This window comes from Protopterus annectens, chromosome 3.part1 (genome assembly GCF_019279795.1).
Source record: "Protopterus annectens isolate FY-2018-M chromosome 3.part1, PAN1.0, whole genome shotgun sequence".
Taxonomy (NCBI): Eukaryota; Metazoa; Chordata; order Ceratodontiformes; family Protopteridae; genus Protopterus; species Protopterus annectens.
In genome coordinates, this window is record NC_056732.1 from 1,467,391,001 (window position 1) to 1,467,414,413 (window position 23,413).

General features: G+C 38.7%; 1 protein-coding gene across 1 annotated transcript in view; it reads right to left on the reverse strand.

Annotated features, from left to right (window-relative positions):
• LOC122797794 (cubilin-like) overlaps positions 1 to 23,413 on the reverse strand; it is a 2,156,354-nt gene that overhangs the window by 992,044 nt on the left and 1,140,897 nt on the right. Inside the window, 1 exon segment of the mRNA XM_044066315.1 lies at positions 18,045 to 18,219. Within this exon segment, the coding sequence (XP_043922250.1) occupies positions 18,045 to 18,219 (175 nt within the window).

Consider the following 23,413-nt stretch of genomic DNA (forward strand, 5'->3'; position numbering starts at 1 on the left):
ATTGTGCTCAATAGGTCACCTCTTGTTGTTGGTAAGGGTGTTACAAAAGGCCAATTCACACATCCCTTCAAAACAAGAGATCATGGGCTGTATGGGGGGTTGAATGTATGAACTGTAACCAGTGAACAGTTTATCAGCTACAATTCACACAATAATATTCATGGCTGAATCTAAGCCACCTCTGCTTTTTACATCAATCCCTCAAACCCTTCTGAACCACTAAAAATTTTTTTTGAAGTATGTTAACCACTAAAAAGCTATAGTATTTAAAGAACTAACATTTGATGATTTAATAACCACTATTTGTAAGAGATGTTTAATATAAAGCAGGCTGTCATTTTTTAAAAAGAGACATAGAATATAAACTTGCATTAAAAGAATGACAGTTATGTGTGATCCAAGTTTAACTTATAAAAGTGTGAATGTTACTCTAATTATTTGATAAGATTCCAATAGTAACTGTTATATATGTAAGAAACTATATATCTGATGTTGTCAATTTTCATTATATCTTCCACCTATACATTCAGATCCGTTCCCTCGGATCTGACTCAGCCATTACAATAGCTCATGGTAACCACAAAAAAACTCCCTTACCGATAATGTACTCTTCCTAAGTACCTCAGATCTCGTTCATCACTTTTTGCATTAGACGTGCTGACCAGTTGCTTTCGAGCAGATAAGTGAATTTAATTAAATTTAACTAAATTTAAAACTTTTTTTCTCTTCTAAATAGTTTTATGCACTTTGCTGTTTATCTTTTCTAGCTTTAGCCTGTATCTCTTACCTACAGACTGCTTTTTTGCTGATGTTTCTTTCTTCCTTTTTGTACGAAGTACCTCTGAATACTAGTATTAGTATTCCTTCCCCTTACACTGTATTCCCCTATTATCATTGTTGGTATTTTCCCTGTTTTCTCTCCTTTTCTTCTTTAACTTAAAAAAGATAAAAAAGCTTTCTATTGTTAGCCTTTTTGCTTCACTTGTTCTCTGCTCCTCTGGATGGCAGAAAAAGAAGAAAAGGCCAGCTGGCTTCTAAAAGTGTGAGAAATGTGGAAGAAAAATGCCTTACTCTGATTTACATACATTGTGTGTGCATTGTTTGGGACCCCATCATATCGATATGCCATGCGTTCAACCATAGGGCTCTGGTTGAAAGCAAAATGAAATTTATTCTTAAAGGTCTTCTTCCATCAGCTTTCAGTGAGGCATTATCTGGAGATTCCCCCTCTGATAAGAAAAAAATGGCAAATCAATATTATCTAGCCCTTATTCTTCTTCCTCAAAAACTTCCAAAAAATGAAAGAAGAGGCATCTGTCAGTTCCAACTTCTTCCTCAGATCCATCAGTTAAGAAAACCAAACTTTCAGATCCTACATCCTCCTCAGATCCAAAAATCAAGACAAGAAAACATATGGATCCATTCACTTCTTCAGATCTGACCACGGACAAGTCTAAACCTTCACCGGATCAGACAGCAATTGATTTGACTTCAAGCCTACCTGCTTTACCAAGGACCAAATACTCACCTTCATTAGACACGGTTCCATTTAGAGTGCCTTTTCCTTTTTTGGAAAGACCAAAGTCACCTTCTCTGATGTCTATTCATTCTTCTAAGAGTTTGAACAAAGAGGACATGGAGAGAGAGACTGGTGAGAAAAATTCTCTGGGAGCAGAGTATGCCAGGAGTTTCTTCGGCTCCTACCCCTTTGGGTCAGGAGTTCCATATATTGACTACCCCTCCTTTACTGCCTCCTCTGACTTCTTGCATAGCTTCAGAGTTCTTGGCTCCAAGCCACCTGCCTCCATCTGCTTCAGATCAGAATATAACCTTATCATCAGATCAGACATTTGCTCTGAGTTCTTTGGTTCAGTTGGAGCCAGAGACCTCTTGAAGCCATAGTTGCCTAGTCGGCTCTGAAATGTTGGGATTAACTCTGAAGTTTTTGGACCTGTCCCTGCACCTAGGAGCTTTGGCTTGGTTTAGCTTGGCTCTGGCTTCTGCCTCAGGAGGATTATCATCAGAGCAGCGAGTGACTAGGATCCAGAGGCTCACCTTCTCGGATCCAGAGTCCTGTCCCTCTCAGAGGAGGTCAGCCTTTGAGGTTTTGGAGAGAGCCATGTCTGCTTCAGCAGCTCAGACTGCTCCTACACCTTCAGATCTTCACCCCCAACCTTGTCATATCTGTGTACAGAATCTCAACCTTTTTCTCCACAGGGACAGTGAGTACTGAAACCCCAGGCTTTCAGCAGGGCATTCCCATTTCTTCTGATACTTCCCCAAAGCATCTCACTGAGGAGGTCCCTAAGTAGAAGTTGTGCAAGAGGAAGCACTTGGATTCCCTAGAAGAATCCATCACTGAAGAAACAGACTCTGATGAGCAAGAAGGGTCCCCAAGGTTTCCTGCTGATGTCTCCTTTGGAGATATTCTGGAAATGCTAAAACAGAGAAGTGATTGGAAGCCCAACAATCCTGTGTCTGAGGAGTCTGTGTACCTGGAGACTTTTGTTACCCACTAGTCTACTTCCTAGGTGACTCTGCCCACTGGAAAGCTCATTGAATTGATTTTTCTGTGGGCATGGAAGCTGATCCCCAGAGACCAGACAAAATTATTACCATTCCTAAGGGACAAATAATTTTGGGCAAAAGGTGTGCCTGTGGATGCCATGGTCATGGTGGTGGCCATGAAGAAGGAATTAGCTGAGGATAGTTCCTCTATCCATCTCCCAATAAGGAGTCTTGGGTGAAGGATAGGTTAAGCAAGTGTGTCTATGCATCAGTGACCTTCTCCTTATGGTCTCTGAACTACCTGACACACTTCACTAGCTTACAGAGGGACCTAATTAAACATTGCTTTCAGATGCCTTCTCAAGATCCATTTCTGGGAAAATAAAAGCCTCTGTTTCTTCCCAGTTGGCTACCCTCCAGTTTATTTCTAACTCTTCCATGAGGCTTATTTCACATGTAACCAAAGGAACGTGTAGAGCAGTGGGTTTAGATATTGACATGAGGAGGCACGCCTGGATGCGCAAGCGAAGCAGTGGAAAGATGTGGTTCAGAAAATCACAAGGGTCTTTTCAAGACACATGTGGAAGTGGTTTCCCTAGGGTCAAAGGGGGGAAGTCCATTGGTAGATGCTTCCCTCTTAGCAGAGGATGCCTGGAAAACAACCAAGGGTCCAAAGAAAATGTCTTTGGCAGACTCTTCCAATGCTCCAGAAAGGAAGCCTGACTGCCCTCCTCTGGAGGTAATTGGGGGTCAACTGTCCCTGAACTGGAGAGCCTGGTTGGAAATAACATCACATACATGGGTGCAGAGGATCATTCCCAGAGGACATATTATACCATTTTCTCTTCCTCCTCCCCAAGACAGAAAAATCCTTGAAGTTCCACCCAGTCAGAGGGAACAAGCAGCTATTCAGACACAAAATCTGCTGGAAAAATGAGTCAACCAAGAGGTCTCACCAGACCAGGGAGGATCTAGAACTTACTCAAGATTATTTTCAGTGCCAAAGAAAACAGGGGACTGCAGACCAAACTTGGATCTCAGCAACTTGAACAAATCAGTTTGACAAAACATGTTCCAGATGGTCTTGGTTCAGTCCATTCTTCTGTTTCTGGAAAAAGATGAATGGCTCTGCTTGATAGACCTTCAGTATGTGTATATCACATAAAGATGAACAAACTATTCAGGAGATAGTTACACTTATAGCTGGGAGCCAGTCATCATCAGCTCAGAGTACTCCCATTTGGTCTTACCACAGACCCCAGGGTATTTACCAAGTGCAGAGTAGAAGTAGCAGCTCACTTGAGACTGCAGGGATTATGGGTGTTTCTGTATCTAGACGACTGGCTCATTTCCACTCCAACCAGGCATCAGCTCTTGAAGACTAGGGACAACATTCTCTAGAAGTGTTTATGTCTAGAGATATCTATAAACTATAAGAAATCCTAACTAGAACCTACTCAAAATTTAAACTTTATAGGAGCAATTCTCAACACAAAAGAGAAAATAGCTTCACCCCCCCTTCAAGAGTGAAGACAATCAGAAAGCAAGTCACAAAATAATCTGCAGCAACAAGATCTCTGTATGGCTGGTTCTTCAGGCTCTAGGTTCCATGGCAGCAGCAACAACACTAGTCCCACTAGATAGATTTACATGGGAGTTCTGTAATTGTTGTTATCAGCACAATGGTCCATCCTTCAACAACCAGTGTTGACTCAAATAAAAATCAACAATATTTGCAAAAAAAAGATCTCAAATGGTGGATTCAATCAGATAAGATACTACAAGGTTGTCTGTTTGTTCTCATCCAGTCCAAGGCCACAGTGACCATGGGTGCTTCCCAGCTAGGCTTGGGGCGGCATTTTCTGGGCAAACAGTCCAAGGCACTTGGTCCCCCACAGAGACCAACTTGCATATCAATGTCCTAGAGATGAGAGCAGTGCTGTTAGCACTGCAGGCTTTCCAAGATGCTCTTCCCTTAAGAACAATTGCAACTCAAACAGAGAACATGTCAGTAGTCTGGTATATCAACAAGTAAGAATGAACTACATCCTACCCATTGTGTCGAGAAGCTCTCAGCGTGTGGCAATGGGCAATTTTATTTAACTGCTTTTTCACAGCAACTCATATTCCAGGGAAGTCCAATGTGATAGCATACAAATTGAGCAGGTGCAGTCTTCTACCGCACAAATGGGCCCTCAATCAGATTGTGATGGAAAGGATATTTCATCAATGGGGTCAGTGTTGCTGCAGTCTTTTTGCCTCTCCCCTAAACATCAAGTGCAGAAACTAATTTGCCTTGATTCCCCCAAATGGGAAGTCACAGAGGGATTCCTTGGTTTGCATTTGACTTTCTGGTCTCCTTAATGCCTTTCCCCAACTCCATTAATCCCAAAATTCCTGCAGAAAGCAGCCAGGTTGAAGAGCAAAGTAAACCTCATTGCACCTTTTGGGCCTCAACAAATGTGGTTCCCCTTCCTTTGGCCTAACTTATTTCACCTACCACATAGGCGCTGGAAGCTGTTAAAGACTGGGGGGGGGGCAGAGGGTGACAAGGGCACTTAGTGGACTAAAAAGGGTAATTTTTTTATAACTACTTGCTACCACAACATAGGTTCAGTTGGAGGACATTTTAAGCTTAGCCAATTCCCTTTTGGTGCTTGAATTAACATTTTCTGATTGGTCTTAGCTATCCACATGGCTGATAATTGTATATTAGCCCTAGTGAGAACAACGGTGATCATACCATAGATATTTTGGGGGGGCTATGTAAGGGATGCAGCATTTAGGAACTGCCTCTATCCATTAGTGGCATAAGGGGAAATCCTGGAGTACATTTTCTATTGCCCATCCTTAGATCAAAGTTGCATTTGAATATGGATGGATGAGCTTTCCTTTATTTTTATGGATAGTCTGTTCCGGAACAGTGGTAGCTTCTGTGATATATATCCATCTCTCCTCAACATTCACTTTAATTATCTGGACTGTGTATTTCTGATGCCATTTGACTTGCTGATGTTCAGTAGGTTCATCTGTATTATGTTGGAAGATGCTTTGTATGCCAGACATGTCACCTCTAAGCACTCTGTAGGATACTGAGTATAGTAATAAATCTTTGAGGTGGTCCATGCAAGACCTGTTGTTTAGGACTTATATCCTTTTAGTAAGGTATCTCTGAAGGTATTCCAATTGTTGCATGGGGCTGGACAGATACATGCCAAAGTGGGCATTATACAAAATGATTGACATAATGAGAGCTTTGTAAAGGGGGGCAACAACATCTCTAGATCTAGTCACAATCAATTTGTTTACAAGCTGTGCAATCTAGAAAGGCTTTCTTATGACTCTGGACACATGTTGGTCAAAAGTTAGGTTACTGTACACACAAGTTCCCAAATGCCAAACAATTGGATCAGTTCTCAGAGGGCATTGTCATGATTTTGACACCAGTTATTATTTGGGACAAACCTTCCTGCATGATGGTTAAGTCATTTGGGGATTCGATAACTTCTCCTAGCTTGCAGTCATTTCAAACTTAGCTGGCCAAAGCTCTTTGGTATTTCCTTTTACTTTTGAGATGTATATGCCAAACAGAAAAAGTCTCAGCACCAAACCCTGGGGAACTCCATTGGTGACTGGTCTCTTCCCCTGTTTTGATCTCCTGTATCCTGTGAGCCAAGATGGCAATGCAGCTGGTGATGTAAGTGTTTGCTCCTGCATTATTCATCTTTTGTAATACACCTGAGTAGGGGATTGTGTCAAAAGGCTTGGCCAGGTCAAGGTAATCTGGTGTGAACTGTTTTACCTTCATCCATTGCTTTGGCAACAAGAGTAAAGCTTAAAATTTGCCCATGATTTTGAGCCTTTCGCACTTTCCTCTGGCTGTTTTCAAACACATTTTTAGGGCCATGCATACATGTATGCATTCCTTGATTCACCTTCCTGATTGTATTAAATTATATTCCTTGTATAATACAGCACCAGTTGTTAGAATGTGTTTTAAATCTTTAGTTTTGAAGAGTCTTCCAGTAAGCAATGAAGCAAAATACATGCACCAATAATGACAAAACTGCCCTATTCAGAACACTTCCATGATAACAGTCTACTTCCACACACAATTGCATTTTACATTTATTGTTTGAACATTTCTCCAGTAGGCAATGAAGCAAAATGCATGCACCAGTAATGACAAAACTGCCCTATTCAGAACATTTCCATGATAACAGTCTACTTCTACACACAGTATAGAAATACAGAATCACAGTAGACTGTAAGCCATAGGCATGTTGCACAGCTTCTTGAACTTATTTTCAATTGGGGGGGGGAGGCCAAAAACCAGGGACACATTTTAAACATTGCTTGTATATTTTTGGAAAGTTGCTTGCATAAAATGTTGTGTTACCACCATGCATTTCATTGCCAAGTCTTGAACCTAGAACCATGTGCACTACAGTCAGAGAAACATACCACTAAACTAAACCAGCAGTTTCTTGAAAGACAGGAAGAAAAACTTAAATAGCTATCATATCATTTAGTGAATTCAGTTCTCACTTCTCACCATAGCTCTCAACCTCTTAGCACAAAAATACAGATCAAAGCCAATAATGAGGGAATACAGCCCCAAAATAGGGACACATTTCAAATACTGATTTTATAACCTTAGAAAATTGCTTGAATAAAAGGTTTTGTTTTACCACTCCTGAAAACCAGAGGAACAGAACAAACATATGAGGCATAGATTCACAAGTGATGGTGGCTAGGGACTTTAGGCTCTTTTTACTTGTACCCAAGGTACAGGGTTTGAGCCTGAGTACCTCTAGCTACCAGATGTATCCCATTGGGGACATTTATACACACACACACACACACACACACACACACACACACACACACACACACCTTACTCACTCTGAAAATATGTCTGTGTACACACAGTTGCAGCTTACTCACTCTGAAAATAATATATGTCTGTGGTAAGTCTTCCATTAAAGCCCAACAGCCAGTCCTTCGAGTAAATAAGCAGCAGCTTTCACCCAGGCAGCTTCTGAAAATATATCCATGCAGCAGCTAAATACAACTGTTTGTTCCCACTTGAAAAAGCATTTAAAACCAGCCAGAAATACATGCACCATGAGCTCAAACCCAACAGGCTGGGAGAGCTGATGTCATTGCACATGCAATGACATCAGCTAAAGCACGAAAATAATTAAGTAATTTGTGACAGTTGGGAGGTATGGATGATCTATAAAAGTGGCGGGGCTCCCTTCTCTCTATGGTTTCGGCGCCCATGACCAACCAAGGATTCTGGATCCAACTTCAGACCTCCTGTCTTACCCGAAGGACATGATTCATCCATATATACCCAATCTCAGGTCGACTGCCTGGTTTCTCCAAGTCTATTAACAGCCAGGCAACCTATGCTCTCCTCGCCAGTCTGAGGCATACTCCTATCTTCTCATAAGTCATCTACGCATAAGCTATACTCCAGTAAATGGAAAAAAAATGAATTCACTGGGCACTACAAAATAACATTGATCCCTTCTCTGCTCCTATTCATGAGATACTTATTCAATTAGCAGCAATATCCAATTTTCATATTGGCTTCCAAAGTTCTTCAGATCCTTCACATAAACTCTTTAAAACCTTTTTGAGAGGAACTCTCCTTTTAAAGCACCCTTATAAGGGCCCTACTCCATCTTTTAAGCCTAAACTTAATAATTTATCAGACTTGGAACTACATGACAGTCACAAAAAGTATTAGAACTTGGGATAAATTTTATCCCTAGTCATAGAGCAAACCTTAGTAGGACTCTTTCAGAGCTGAAGTATTTTACTAGAAAGCTCAATTTAAATTATATTCTGAAAGATGTTCATATTAGTCATGGGTTCAGAAAACCTTCTACTTTCAACCCTATGCTACATCATGCTCTTAGAACATTTGAACAGTTCTGTAAAAGAGATATTAGGTTAATGTTAAATAGTAAAAAAGTGAAACCTTTCTTTAACATGACTTCAGAAGAAAAGAAAGCTCTGCATGAACTCAATAACTTGAAACAGGTGAGATTCATGAAAGCAGACAAAGGGGATAGTCATGAATGTACAAATATATAACACTGCTATTGAAAAAATTTTAGACAATAGTGAAGAATACTTGGAAGTGACAGTACAACAAGTGCATTATAGCTTTAAGTGGGTCTATCTGAGTTCATCGACATGTTAAAATGTCGAAAACGAATTAACCGACACGAGAATGTCGAAAGTCACGTCACCGACGCCAGAAGATCGACGAGGCAGAAGACCGACGGAAGAAGACACCGACGCTGAGAAGCTGCGATGGGGAAAGGATATGTAAGTCTGCGGTAGTGACGGACGATAGGGTGCGAGTAAGGTAAGTGTGCGATGCTGGTGTTTAGTAGGGGTAGGGGTGGGATAAGTGAGTTAGGGTTAGGGCGCGGGTTAGGTGAGTGTGCGAGTAAGGTAAGTGTGCGATGTTGGTGTTTTGTAGGGGTAGGGGGGGATAAGTGAGTTAGGGTTAGGGCACGGGTTAGGTGAGTGTGCGAGTAAGGTAAGTGTGCGATGTTGGTGTTTTGTAGGGGTAGGGGTGGGATAAGTGAGTTAGGGTTAGGGCGCGGGTTAGGTGAGTGTGCGATAGTGACGGACCTTAGGGTAAGGGTTTGGGTCAGGGTTGTGGATAGTTGTGTATGTATGGGTTAGTGTTTGTTTGTAAGGATTTTGGTGTGCTTGTGTTGTGTGTGTGAGTGTTGGATAGGGGATGTGTTTTGTTTGTTGGTATGTTGTGTCGGGTGTATGCGATGTCGTGTTTGTGAACTGTCGATCTTCTGGCGTCGGTTATATGAGTTTCGCTGTTTTGGTGTCGGTTATTTCGTTTTCGGTATTTTAAAATGTCGATGAACTCAGATAGATCCCTTTAAGTATATACAGAATTGCTTGTTTGACTTCCTCATGAATGGATTAATAGATTTTGAACTATACAGCTTTATGTTGGTTGAATATCCTAAAATAGGAATTCTGTTTGGGATACCAAAAATTCATAAAGATGCCAACCCCCCCCCCCCCCCCATTTAGACCAATAGCATCTGCACCACTTAGTAGTACAGAGGGAATCTCACTGTTTCTAGATTATATATTAAATCCTATAGTTCAGGGTTTACCATCTTACATCAGAGATTCCTGGGACTTTTTGAACAGCATTAAGTCCTTTCAGGATGTGTATAGATACGAAGAACGCAATTGTTATATGTTAACCTTAGATTTGGTGTCTCTCTTTACCTCAATACCTCAACAAGAAGGCATTGAATGTATTAGATTATATCTAAACATGTATACAGATATAGATACTTCTCTTGTTGAATTATACTGCTCCCTCTTAGAAATAGTACTAGAGCATACTTTCTTTCGGTTTAATCACAGATACTATAAACAACTAAGGGGGGGTAGCTATGTGGTCCTCGGTAGCTCCAGCCTTTGCAAGCTTAGTAGTAGGCTGGTGGGGAGGAGAAATTTTGAATAAACTAGATTTTGCTAAAAACATAGTTCTTTATCGGCGGTTTGTCGCTGATTTGTTTTTTATTATAAACAAAGATCCATTACAACTCAGTAACACCAGTCACATCATGGTTAGTATGAGTAACAGTTCCAATTTCTTAAAATTTGTGTTAGGAGGTGAAGGACATACACTTTGCTTTCTAGATGTACATTTAAATTGGGACACCAGTAACAATAAATTTATAAGTAAAACCCATTGTTAGAGTACCTTTTCCAACAGTTATCTTCACCATAGAAGTAATCATCCTAACTTTAGAAAAATATACCCAGAGGTCAGTTTATAAGAACCTCTAGGGTAACAGGTGAAGACAATGACTGCTTGGAAGATGTAAATTTCATTACTGTCTTGTTTAAAGAAAGAGGCCATAGAGTAGACATGTTAAATAAAAATGCTCAGGAAATTATTTCCAAGACATATGAACAATTTGAACCATTCTTAATTAAAGGGTTTCAGCTGAAAGACAAAGGACATTCTACAGAGGAAACAACTAGGGCTAGATATGCCATAGAAATGTCTATAGATAGTAATGACATCAGAAACATTATATCTAACAACTGGAAAATTATAGAAGGGACTAGAGACCTAGTTGACATCCTAGGTAAAGAGCCTTTTTTTGTTTACAAAAAGAACAGTAACATTAAACAAATGTTACAATATGACCATGCTAAAGTGGAGGCTGTACATACCAGCAAAAATAAATGCACTTTTAAGTGCAATAGTTGTACTGCTTATATGTTTATATATGAAGGGGCCTATGTGATGTTAGAACACTTACAGTACACTATAGAAATACCTGGAAGATATACTTGCCAGACTAAAAGGATAGTATACATAGTTTTGTGTTTAAGCTGTCCAAGTTACTATATAGGAATGAGCACTTGGAAGTTGGGCACCAGGATAAAAGAACATCTTTATGATATTAAAACAAAGAATGAAAATAACGCCCTATATAAACATACCATTAGGTGCAGTAATTATAACAAGTTTCTCTTTGCAGTGGTAGAACACATATCTTATGATTTAAGGGAAGGAAATTACAAAAATCAGGTGGTGCAAAGAGAAACTGAATGGTAAGTAAGATTAGAGGCAGATAAATCACCAGGTTTAAATGACACCATAAATATTAAATGCTTTCTGAAGGACTGTAGGTTGGCTATAGGAGTTTAGAGGATCTACATTATAAGATCGACGTTTGAAAACATCGAACAACATATGGTCGACACCATATGGTCGATGTCTTCAAACAATGACCTAATAAAAAGACAAAAAAAAAAGAAAAAAGTACCCTAACATGTTTAAGCAGGGGGGCAAGCCCCCCTGCACTTCCACACCCCCGCTACTTAAATATACCAACTCCGAGACTGCACTACATTGCAGTAAATGGAAATCTCCCCTTACGGAGATTTCCGTTTACACGCTCAAGATTCTGAGTGTTCGATATTCTCATGTCGACAATGTCAGATTCGACATTGTCGGCTTTCGAGAATATAATATAGACCCAGTTTAGATGCTAATGGGTTAAACAAAGTGGCAATTAACATTGGATGTGTTTTTAATTGTATGTTTTATGTGACTGGTTAACAAGATTTTATTTTAAGTAAAAGTGGCAATTAACATTAGATGTGTTTTTAATTGTATGTTTTATGTGACTGGTTAACAAGATTTTATTTTAAGTATTTAAGCTTAAGTATACCCGCGGTGGTGGTGCTGCGGTAGCGTTGTCACCTCACACTAAGACGCTGTCCGGTTCGATTCTCAGCTATAGTGTCTTCTTGCGTGGAGACATGTGTGAATGGGCGTACCTTCGTTGAAGGTTGTGCATCAGGGCTGGTAACTCGGCACGTAAAAATCAACTACCAATCATTAGCGGACTGGAGTTCTGCTGTGGCAACCCCTAACCGGGAAAAAGCTGAAAGACACAAACACAAACAATTTAAGCTTAAGTATCTTTTGTGTAATTTATTTCTGAAGAAGTCTATTGCTCTTGACAAATGCATGAAATAAAGTTATACTAATGCTAAAGAGTTGCTTTAAAGCTTGTCTTATGGTTTAGCAGTGGTTTTAAGTATTTATTAGATGTTCAAAGACAATTGCATTTTTATCTTCATAGAACCAAAGATATCAGGAAATCTGACCAATTGTGTTTCTTTCTCAAATATTAAATTGGGTAAACCAGTCAACAAAGTAACCTTGTCTAAATGGCTCACCAGTTGTATTTCTTTCATTTATGATCGAGTGATCGAGTGGGTATTCCCTTAACAAAACATTTACAAGCTCATTCTACCAGGGTAATGGCAACTTCCTCCATCTTCCAGTCTAGAGCTTCCATGGATGACATTTGTGCAGCAGCAATTTGGGCTACTTCATACCTTTGTTTCTCATTACAAATTGGATCTGGTCTGCAGGGGTAGAGTATCATTTGGTTCAGTGGTGCTGAGGATCATCTTTCCTTGAGTCCACCCAGGATCTAAGGTAGCTGGGGACTCTATCCCTTAGGTAGAGGATCGAATGAAAGTTTACATCAGCTAAAGAAGTTATGCACTCACTATAACATTCCATCCATTTTCATTCTTCCTCAACCCCCCACCCTCCAGCCCCAACCTTTGAATTCCTAGAAGAGCGAGTGTTCTTAGGTTGGCACCTCCCTTGTGCTGAGCTCCAGATATAGTCTCCCTGGACCTTTCTGATATTTTGTTTTACTTCTATTAGCAAACGTGATCTATGGTACTTAGGAAGGGTGCATTATAGGGAAGGAAGAAGCTTGAGAGTTTTTTGGTTAACACAGCTATTGTAACGGCCATCTCAGATCTGATGGCTCAGATCTGAACCCATATGGTGAAGAGGAATGAAAATGGACAACACAGATGGAAAGTTATGTTGAATACATAACTTTTTTCATATGTTGCTTATAGCATAGTGTAACTTTCTTGGGTGCTATTGCATGTCAAGTATACTATCGGTATTACACTACATTACTCAGCTATGCCAATATATCAGAAAGTGTGCCACCTAAGTTGCATCATAATAATGATTAACTTTTAATACAATGACTCGTTTAACCTTTTAAATTCAAAGTGGAAATAAATGGTTTTAATTTCATATATAGCTAAAAGAATCAAACTCTAACATTTTAAAAATGGAACTAGTAATCATTTGAAGTAGGGCGAGAAAGAAAGAAAGAAAATGAAAGAGGATTTACATTGTAAAAAGTAATGTACAGCACCTGTTCATAATTATTCAAGCGCTTATTTAAATTAATAGGACATCATAACCATGAAATACATTGATTTTCATTTGTCCTTCATTTTTTTACTGCCATGGCTTTTATTAACCAACCAGCTCTTGGTGCATTTCTCTTCAAAGAAGTTGATAAATTGCAGTTCATTTCTTCTGTTTTTCTTTCTAGTATTTTTCTGTATAAGTCCACTGCATCTTCCAAGGTGTTAAAAATTTCTTTCCTTTGGGAAGGCAAATCCATACCTTTGCTGGAAAAAAGATATGTGCTTTAATATTGCTTTTCTTTAAGCTTTTAATAAGTGGTACACATGCTTTTCTCTTGGGCATCACTGATGTAGAATAGTCATTATCAAATTGTATAGTATTTCCTTTAATTTTAACTGGATAATTAGTCCATGCAGCTTTCAAGACTGAATCTTTATCTTGACTTCAGAAAAATATTATGATCACTGACCTTGGTAAAGGTATTTTTTTTTAAGATGACAGTGATCTATATGCCCTTTCAATGCCAAAGGAAAAAGCTTCAGGCAGGTTGAAAGTTTTAGGCAGCCAGGTATTAAGGAATTGAATCATACTGTCTCCCTCTTTTTGATCAGGAATCCTGTAAATCCTGATGCTACTCCTTTTAGATCTGTTCTCTAAATCTTCTATTTTATCCTGGAATAAGTTGTTTTGTTTCAGAAGATGTGTTATTCTCATTTTTAAGTAATCTTGTATCAAAATCAGAAATTGCCTCTTCTGTACTTGATATTTGTGATGATTGTTGTTTAAGATATTCATTCAGCACTTCAACTTGTTTTTTTACATTCCTGTTTAAAATTCTCCATTTTGCTTACTAATTTATCAATCTTTATAGATAGCTCATTCATGTACACTGGGCTGAGTGGCTCATTCTGAGACAATTAGTTCTTTCTAGTTTTCTTCACAGGAAAAAGCAATTAAGAGTTGCAAACGTGTTTTTTTTTAGTAAATCTTTCAGCAGATGTTCAACTAAAAATTCATCAAGTTTTGAAATGTTCTATTTTTTTTTTTTTTTTTTTTTTTGTAAAAATCCTGTCAGAGATGTTAACATGAGGCATAGCTAAAACACTGCTGTTAACTGCTCAACATCTTGGCCACAGCCTGTGAGCTTTTTGATGAAGAATCTTTAGGATTGTTCTAATTGATTGATACGTTTACTGACATACATCCTGCAGGGAGTGCTGTACTAAATAACTTACCTGATCAATGCTGATCATAAGAAAATGGCTACTTCTTTAGATCTTGATGAAATTCTTTTGGCAATTAGTTGTGCTAAATAAAAGGATTTCAAGACAACCAATTTCATGTAATAGTCAGCAGTGACGGTGTTATCAGCTGAAATTTCTCATGTCTATTTTAATTCTCTTACTTTGTGATAATCTCAGAGATTTGGGAGAGCAGCAAGATGAAGCCATAAATTCATAGTGAACTGTCATACCTGGCAAACAAAAAAGTCAGTTCACCTGGCCAAAATATCAGTGCTCTTTTGAGAGGCCTTCTGGTTAGCTCTCAATGAGCACATGATTGTTTAAAAGCACATTTTTTAATAAACTTTACCATTAAGATCATGACTATGTTACCAGCAGATTGGATAGATAGAGTAATGTTGAAACTGGTAGAAAAAAGCAAAGGAAGGTTTTTGAAGAGGCATCAGAGTATATTCAGCTGGCTGACATTAGTTAGCTTCTTGAACTGGAAACCGGAAGGAGATAGCTGGCAAGTGAATTCAAAGTGTGTCTTGTTTTGTATAAGCAAAGCATTTGATTCAGTTTACTGTTTCATCATGCAGAAGATTGTATAGAAAAAAGGAAAATTGGAAGCTTATGGACATGGATGAAAGCAATGTACAAATCTCTGAGATTGGAAGTATAGAGGTGTGCTTAAAACACATAGGCATAACAAATAACAGTACAGAGTTTTGGCAGAGCCTAGAGTAGAAATGGATACCAAGCAAGTGTAGCTGTTATCCCTAAATTGTTTTTACTCCTCAAGGAAATGATAGCTATAGAGATGAGAAACAAGCTGATGTCATGGAGGGGGAGGCAGATTATAGTTCTGAATGGTTGCTAATTATTTATGTTAATGGCTAGGGACATAGGTATGATTTTTAGGAAAGAATTGGGACTACAGTAAAATGAGAAGAAGAAAGTGGTAGTGATGACTGAGGAGGGAAGGGTAAAGGAGGATGGTGAGAAAAAAGGAAAATATTTAATTTATTTTTATTGTTATTTCTGTATATTTCCTAACCAGATAAGCCCACTGGACACAGCTGTTCCTTTTTAGAGGTGACCAATGAACACTGTCTGGTTAACTGACTTTCTTAGACTTACACAGTATGCAAACCTAGGTGAAATGAATCAAATCATGCACATTTGACTACATTTACAGCCCAAAGCTTTACTCCTCTGTGCTAACTGCCATTCTAAAATGAATAGGCTTGGTATACTAAGAACTACACAGGCTGTACATGGAATGATCATTACAGGATACTTTTGAAAGGAAAATAAGGAAGGTTGGGAAAGGTTCAGCAGCTGTTAGGGATGGTGGGGGGTAATATTCCAAGGCCCAGGTAAGATGCATGTGGTAAAGCTGATGGTTGCCTTCATAACCTTCCACATCTTAAGGCATCTTCCAGACTTCGCACAGTAAAAAGGTATTTTAACAATTTCAGCAAAGCACAGAGAATTATACTGTAGGTGTAAAAGGGAGAAGTATAAGGTAAAGCCGATGGTGAAAAGGGATTGGAGTTTATCATTCCTGCCATATGTTACGTATTTACATTTAATGTGCTTCAGTGGATAAGATAGTCCAATGAAGGGAAAAGGTAGTGGGACTTTTTAAAGGAAAAGTAAAAGGCAAACAAATAAGTAAATAATAGGAACTTTAGAAAGACTATCTGCAAGACTGGAAGGAACTGGGGGTGGCGCATAATATGAAAATCAAGTGGTCATAATACTATATGGGAAAGTTGGAGCAAAGAGCAGAGTAAAATAACAAGGACAAGAAAAGGTAAAAGACCAGAAGTATGATAAAAAGAGTAAAGGTAGAGAAAAGATGCAAGAAATGACAGGACAGATTTTATTGCTTTGAAGAATTGCAAGGGCTGTAGAGCTCTCCATGCAGGAATGGAGGATTTACTTATATCTTAGGGAGGAACCAAGGGGAAGAAGAATACAGGAATAGAAGGAAAGGATAAAGAGAAAAATAAGGATCCTGTGGGAAATGGAGAGGATTACTGAATGTAACTGGAGCCAATATTTACTTATGTATTTAATTTGTTTACCAAGGTAGAGTGCTGCTCAGATTTGACCATTTGCAGTCTTAGCCTGAGTTACATACATAGTAACAAGAGTAATGTAAGATTAATGGTGTAATAAATTATATAGTATTGTGACATAACAAAACATAGATGTATAGAGCTGTAAAAATCAGAGTTCTGTTTTACCAGCTTGCTGATGAATTCTAGTTTATTTCTTAGTAATATAGTGAGCAGAAGAGTATAATGACAATACATATGAATGCCAAAGTAACTGATATATAGCAGCATAATATATCAACTAATTGAAGGTATGAAAGTATCCGAACAAGTCTTGTACCGAAACTTAATGAGAGCTCTATTTTTAAACATACATATTATATTACTTCTTGTTCAGTAGTATTTCTCTGGTAGCTGTACCCATCTTTTCAACCTTGATTCCCAGGCCTTATATCATCCAAACAATATTTATTATTTCAGCTGCCTAAAGGTCTGTTCTCCATCTATGCAAAGGCTGCACATTTCATTGAGAAGGCACATAACATTTGCTTGAGAAAAACACATAGATTTTCCTTGAGAACTGTTATTCCTGAATATCTCATGCTTAACCTGAAAGTTATCTCACAAAACTTTCCTTTCTACTGAAACTGCTTTTATTGTAACTATATGTATAAAATGAAGATACAGGCCTGGCTTTATATTTTCTGGTCTATGCACAGTTTATTCTACTGTATTGATTCTACCTTATGTCTAACAAGTACTTTTGTGTGAAAAGCCTCAATCTTACAAAAACTTTCACAAAGATTAAAAGAAGTAGGATCAGAAATATACAGTGTATAATATTGGTGTTACAGATATGATAAATGTGGTCCAGCCAAAAGAATTGACATGGTGTATACAAATACGAAGGAAATTTTAGCAGTGAAGAGAGTAGAAACTTTAGAATACTGAGATGCAGTATAAGAGCTAGTAACAGGAGAAGGGGATGTTGGATATATAGTAGGGCATGGAGATGGCAGATGGGAAAGGAGTGGGTATGAGGTTACATGTTGGAGAGGTTAATAGATTAAGCAGCCAAGGTTTTCTGGGATGGTACAACCATGACAGTTAGATGACATCACTGGTGTTCTGACATGAGCATTTACATTGTTCAGTTAGATATTGTTTGAATTGTTTGTAGTCTCTAGTTTTAGTAAGATCAGGTGCACAGATCGCCACAGCTTAGGGCCAAAAACAACAAAGTAGTGTTCTGTGTAATGAAGTTTAGTGGATGGAGTTGGATAAGTAGGATCACTAGTGAGATGGTGTAGTTTGGGGTTTGTAATGCTGGTTAAATGTTATTAATTAGCTTTTCTCATTAGCATTTATAAGGGTGTACTGGTCTGGACTGCACAAATATGCACTGAATTTTCGTTTGTGCGAAATATGGTACAAACATATTACTTTGGTTCTACATACCTGCTGTGTGGTTCTATACAGAACTCATCTTCAAAGTCCAGCTGTACAGCTTCTCCATTTGGAACTGTAACAATCCAGATACAGTCTGCATTTTTGGGGTATTTATTTGGGTAGTTGGGAGATGTTACATATATTGCTGGATCTAAGCTGCTTACAAATATATTGCCTCCACAAGCTGAAAAAAAGAACAGTGATTATACACAAAGTATGCTTGGCTTTTTACAGTTAAAAAATAGATGCCAATAGAGTATTAACACTAATTTAAGCTACAACCATATAAAACAGAAAAAAAAAGAATATTTACTTAGCACTTTACTCCATTTTTATGGACTTGCAAATCTGTATTCCATTCCTTTTTGAACACTCATTCATTCACTCTCTGATATCTCATTCGACCAGTTTAGGATCATGGAATTCCAATAGTCTGTCCTAGCAATGAGTGGATACAAGGCGGAGACACTAATCCTAAGCAGGATGACAGTGTTTCACAGGACACAAATACACCCACATACCCATACATAAACATGTTTAAACATATACATGCACCCACATACAGACACACAAGCACATACACAAATGTACACACACATATATACATACAAAACCAATATAGATATGTCTGTGTGCGTGCGTGTGTGTCTCTGTGTGTGTGTGTGTGTGTGTGTGTGTGCGCGCGCACACACACACACACACACACACACACGCACGCACACACACAAACACACATATATATAAGTATGTATGAGGTGGACAATGAAATCATTGACAAATTTTAAATATTGCTCCTGTAAACTTAGAAAGTTGATAGAAAAACAGGTCTTGTGTTAGCATCCATTTTTTGAAGGATATGAAATCTTAAACTAAAATGTATGTCATTATGTAGTGACTTCAATCTTCAATGATTTGCCAGAAAACCACAAATGTTATGAGGATCAGACCAAAAGTATGAGGTAAATTTAGATATTCTGTGAAAAATCTGGACAGCTGAGAGGTATACACAAACACAATGCACAGCAATGAGCAATTTGGAGGTTCAACAACTCACGTACTGTATGTCTTTGGTATCTATCTATCTATATCCATACCTGACTGTCTGTCTATCTATCTATCTATCTGTCTATCTATCTATCTATCTATCTATCTATCTATCTATCTATCTATCTATCTATCTCCACTTATTTACCAGGAATAGTTTGATCAGATGCCCCTGTCTAGCTGCATGTTTCAAGTGCACTGGCCATGTTCTCCAGCAAGTTTAAGTAACAAACCTTTGGAGCTGGATATAACCACCTCATCATATACAACATAACATTATGCAGGAGCTGGAGATAACATCTTATCATATAAAACACCACATTATGCAGGAGTTAGATATAACACCTTGCCATATACAGCACCAGATTATGCAGGAGACATATATAATCTCCTTACCATATACAACACAGCATTATGCAGGAGATGGATATAACGCCTTAACATATACAATACCACATTATGCAGGAGCTGGATATAATGCCTTACCATATACAACACCACATTATGCAGGAGCTGGATATAACACCTTACCATATAAAACACCACATTATGCAGGAGCTAGATATAACACCTTACCATATACAACACCACATTATGCAGGAGACAGATATAACCTCCTTACCATATACAACACCACATTATGCAGGAGATGGATATAACACCTTACCATATACAACACCACATTATGCAGGTGTGGGATATAATGCCTTACCATTTACAACACCACATTATGCAGGAGCTGGATATAATGCCTTACCATATACAACACTACATTATGCAGGAGCTGGATATAGCACCTTACCATATACAACACCACATAATGCAGGAGCTGGATATAACCTCCTTACCATATACAACACCACATTATGCAGGAGCTGGATATAACACCTTACCATATACAACACCACATTATGCAGGAGCTGGATATAACATCTTATCATATAAAACACCGCATTATGCAGGAGCTAGATATAATACCTTACCATACACAACACCACATTATGCAGGAGACAGATATAACCTCCTTACCATATACAACACCACATTATGCAGGAGCTGGATATAACATCTTATCATATAAAACACCACATTATGCAGGAGCTAGATATAACACCTTGCCATATACAGCACCAGATTATGCAGGAGACAGATATAATCTCCTTACCATATACAACACAACATTATGCAGGAGATGGATATAACACCTTACCATATACAACACCACATTATGCAGGAGCTGGATATAATGCCTTACCATATACAACACCACATTATGCAGGAGCTGGATATAACATCTTATCATATAAAACACCACATTATGCAGGAGCTAGATATAACACCTTACCATATACAACACCACATTATGCAGGAGACAGATATAACCTCCTTACCATATGCAACACCACATTATGCAGGAGATGGATATAACACCTTACCATATACAACACCACATTATGTAGGAGCTGGATATAATGCCTTACCATATACAACACCACATTATGCAGAAGCTGGATATAATGCCTTACCATATACAACACTACATTATGCAGGAGCTGGATATAACACCTTACCATATACAACACCACATTATGCAGGAGCTGGATATAACCTCCTTACCATATACAACACCACATTATGCAGGAGCTGGATATAACACCTTACCATATACGACACCACATTATGCAGGAGCTGGATATAATGCCTTACCATATCCAACACCACATTATGCAGGAGCTGGATATAATGCCTTACCATATATAACACTACATTATACAGGAGCTGGATATAATGCCTTACCATATACAATATTACATTATGGAGGAACGCGAGATAATGCCATACCATATACAACACCACATTGTAACACCTTACCATATACACCACATTATGCAGAAGCTGGATATAACACCTTACCATATACAACACCACATTATGCATGAGCTGGCTATAACACCTTACTATATACAACACCACATCATGCAGGAGCTGGATATAACAGCTTACCATACGCAATACCATATTATGCAGGAGCTGGATATAACACCTTACCATATACAACATCACATTATGCAGGAGCTGTATGTAATACCTTACGATATACAACACCACATTATGCAGGTGCTGGATATAATGCCTTACTATATCCAACATCACATTATACAGGAGCTGGATATAATGTCTTACCATATACAACACCACATTATGCAGGAGCTGGATATAATGTCTTACCATATCCAACACCACATTATGCAGGAGCTGGATATTATTTTATTATTTTATTTTATTTTACATTTGTTTACTGGGATAGTCCGACTGGATACATGTCCATTTTCAGTGGAGGCCCAGGGAGAAAAGCTCCACATAGACAAACTTACATAGATTACACAGGAGTTAGCAAACAATTATAAAAACAAAGTGATTATACACAATGGGTTAGTAGTGTTCCCTAGTAGGGACTCACAGTTCTCATGGACAGACAATTAAAAGTAAGAGACATCAGATTGGAAGCAGAGCTTGGTGGTGTAGTCACAAGTTATGACAATTGCAGAATATGCTTTTAGTTTATAACTTAATCAGGGTTGGTACATGGGCATAGCCAATTCACTTTGAGATACTGTTTGAGTTTTTTTTTTAAGAGACTTTTGGAGGATTGTAGGGTTATATAGTTTGGCAACAAATTCCAGGTTTTGCCAATGAAGTTGACAAACAGGGATTCACCAGCAGAGTTATTGGCTTTGTGGGTTTGGACCAGTAGTTTATCAGCTGACAGTAGGGATCTTAGGTTGCTATATGGCTTAATAATATTTTTAAGTGAGGGGGTATCCTCAGAATAGTACGAAAGTTTGTGCGCTATCAAGAGTTGATTGAATTGAATTAAGCTGGGCAGTTCTAGCCACTCTAGTTGTTTAAGGTTCTGGCAGTGGTGGGTTCTATAGATGGAACCAGTGGCGAATCTGGCAATATGATTGCAGCTATGGGACAGCTTACGTAGTTCAGATTTGTTGAGGTTTGAGAGTACAGGTGAGGCATATAAAAGAGTAGAGAGTAGGTGTGATCGGGTGATTGCAGTCCTAGCCAGTGGGGTTAAAAATGTCTTGTTTTTATACAGTGATCCAAGCTATTTATTGATGGTCTGTATGGTTTTGTTGACCTGTGGGTCAAATTTGAGATTATTGCCTATGATAACCCCTAGCAGTTTGGTGTGATTATCTGGGGAAATAGTGGTGCCATTGTTAGATGTGACAGAGAATGAAAGTGTGGTGGATCTACTAGTTGGAGAGAAGAGTAGAAGTTTAGTTTTATTGGGGTTCAGAAGTAGGCGTTGGTTGGTGAGCCAGTTCTTGATAGTGTTAAATGTATTTTGGGTTAAGATTTGCAAGTCGGATGGGGATGTGGCTGAGCAGATGAGAGTGGAATCATCTGCGTATTGAATGCAGGTGGCTTTAGGGATAGCAGTATGGAGGTTGTTGATGAAAATAGAGAAGAGTAGTGGACCTAGTATGGCTCCTTGAGGGACACCAAGTGTGAGAGGTAACTGGCTGGAGGGTTTGCCCTGCCATAGTACCGCCTGCTGTCTGCCAGTCAGGTAGGACTGGAACCACTGGATAGCAGGCTTGTTGAGGGAAATAGATTTTAGTGAAAGAATGAGAAGTTCTTGGTTGACCATGTCAAAGGCTTTTGATAGGTCAAGAAAGAGGGCAGATGTTAGCCTATTGTCATTCCTGTTTTGGTTTATGGCAGTAGTAAAGGAAAGGAGGGCTGAAGTGGTGCTGTGGTATGGCCTGAAACCATGCTAGGAGTCAGATAGTAAGTTATTTTGTGAAAGGTATTGCATTAGTTGCTTGTGTACACATTTCTCCATTATTTTGGCTAGTGGGGAAAGAATGGCAATGGGTCTATAGTTGGATATGTCTGAGGAGCTACCACCTTTATGGAGTGGGATGACGTGAGATATTTTCCAGAGGGAGGGGATAGCATTTTCGGATAATGTTCTGTTGATGAGAATAGATATGGGATATGCAATGGCATCTGCAGCTATTTGCAGGTACTCTGCAGGGAGGAGATCAGCAGCGAGGGTGGTAGGTTTTAGTTTTTTAAGAAGCGTTTTGATAAAACTAGTGGATATTGGTTGGAAGCCAAATTCCGAGTGATTATTAGGTAGATTAGGCATGTGGTTTAAGTTAGAGGGGGTTAGTTGATTTGCTAGGGATTGGATTGTTTAAGTGAAAAAAAAGTTATTAAAGGCGCTAGCTATGGTCTCTGGGGAACTATGGGTGTAGTTAGCCTGGGTTGGGGTGGTGGAGTGACCTGGGCAAAGTAGTTGATTTAAGCCT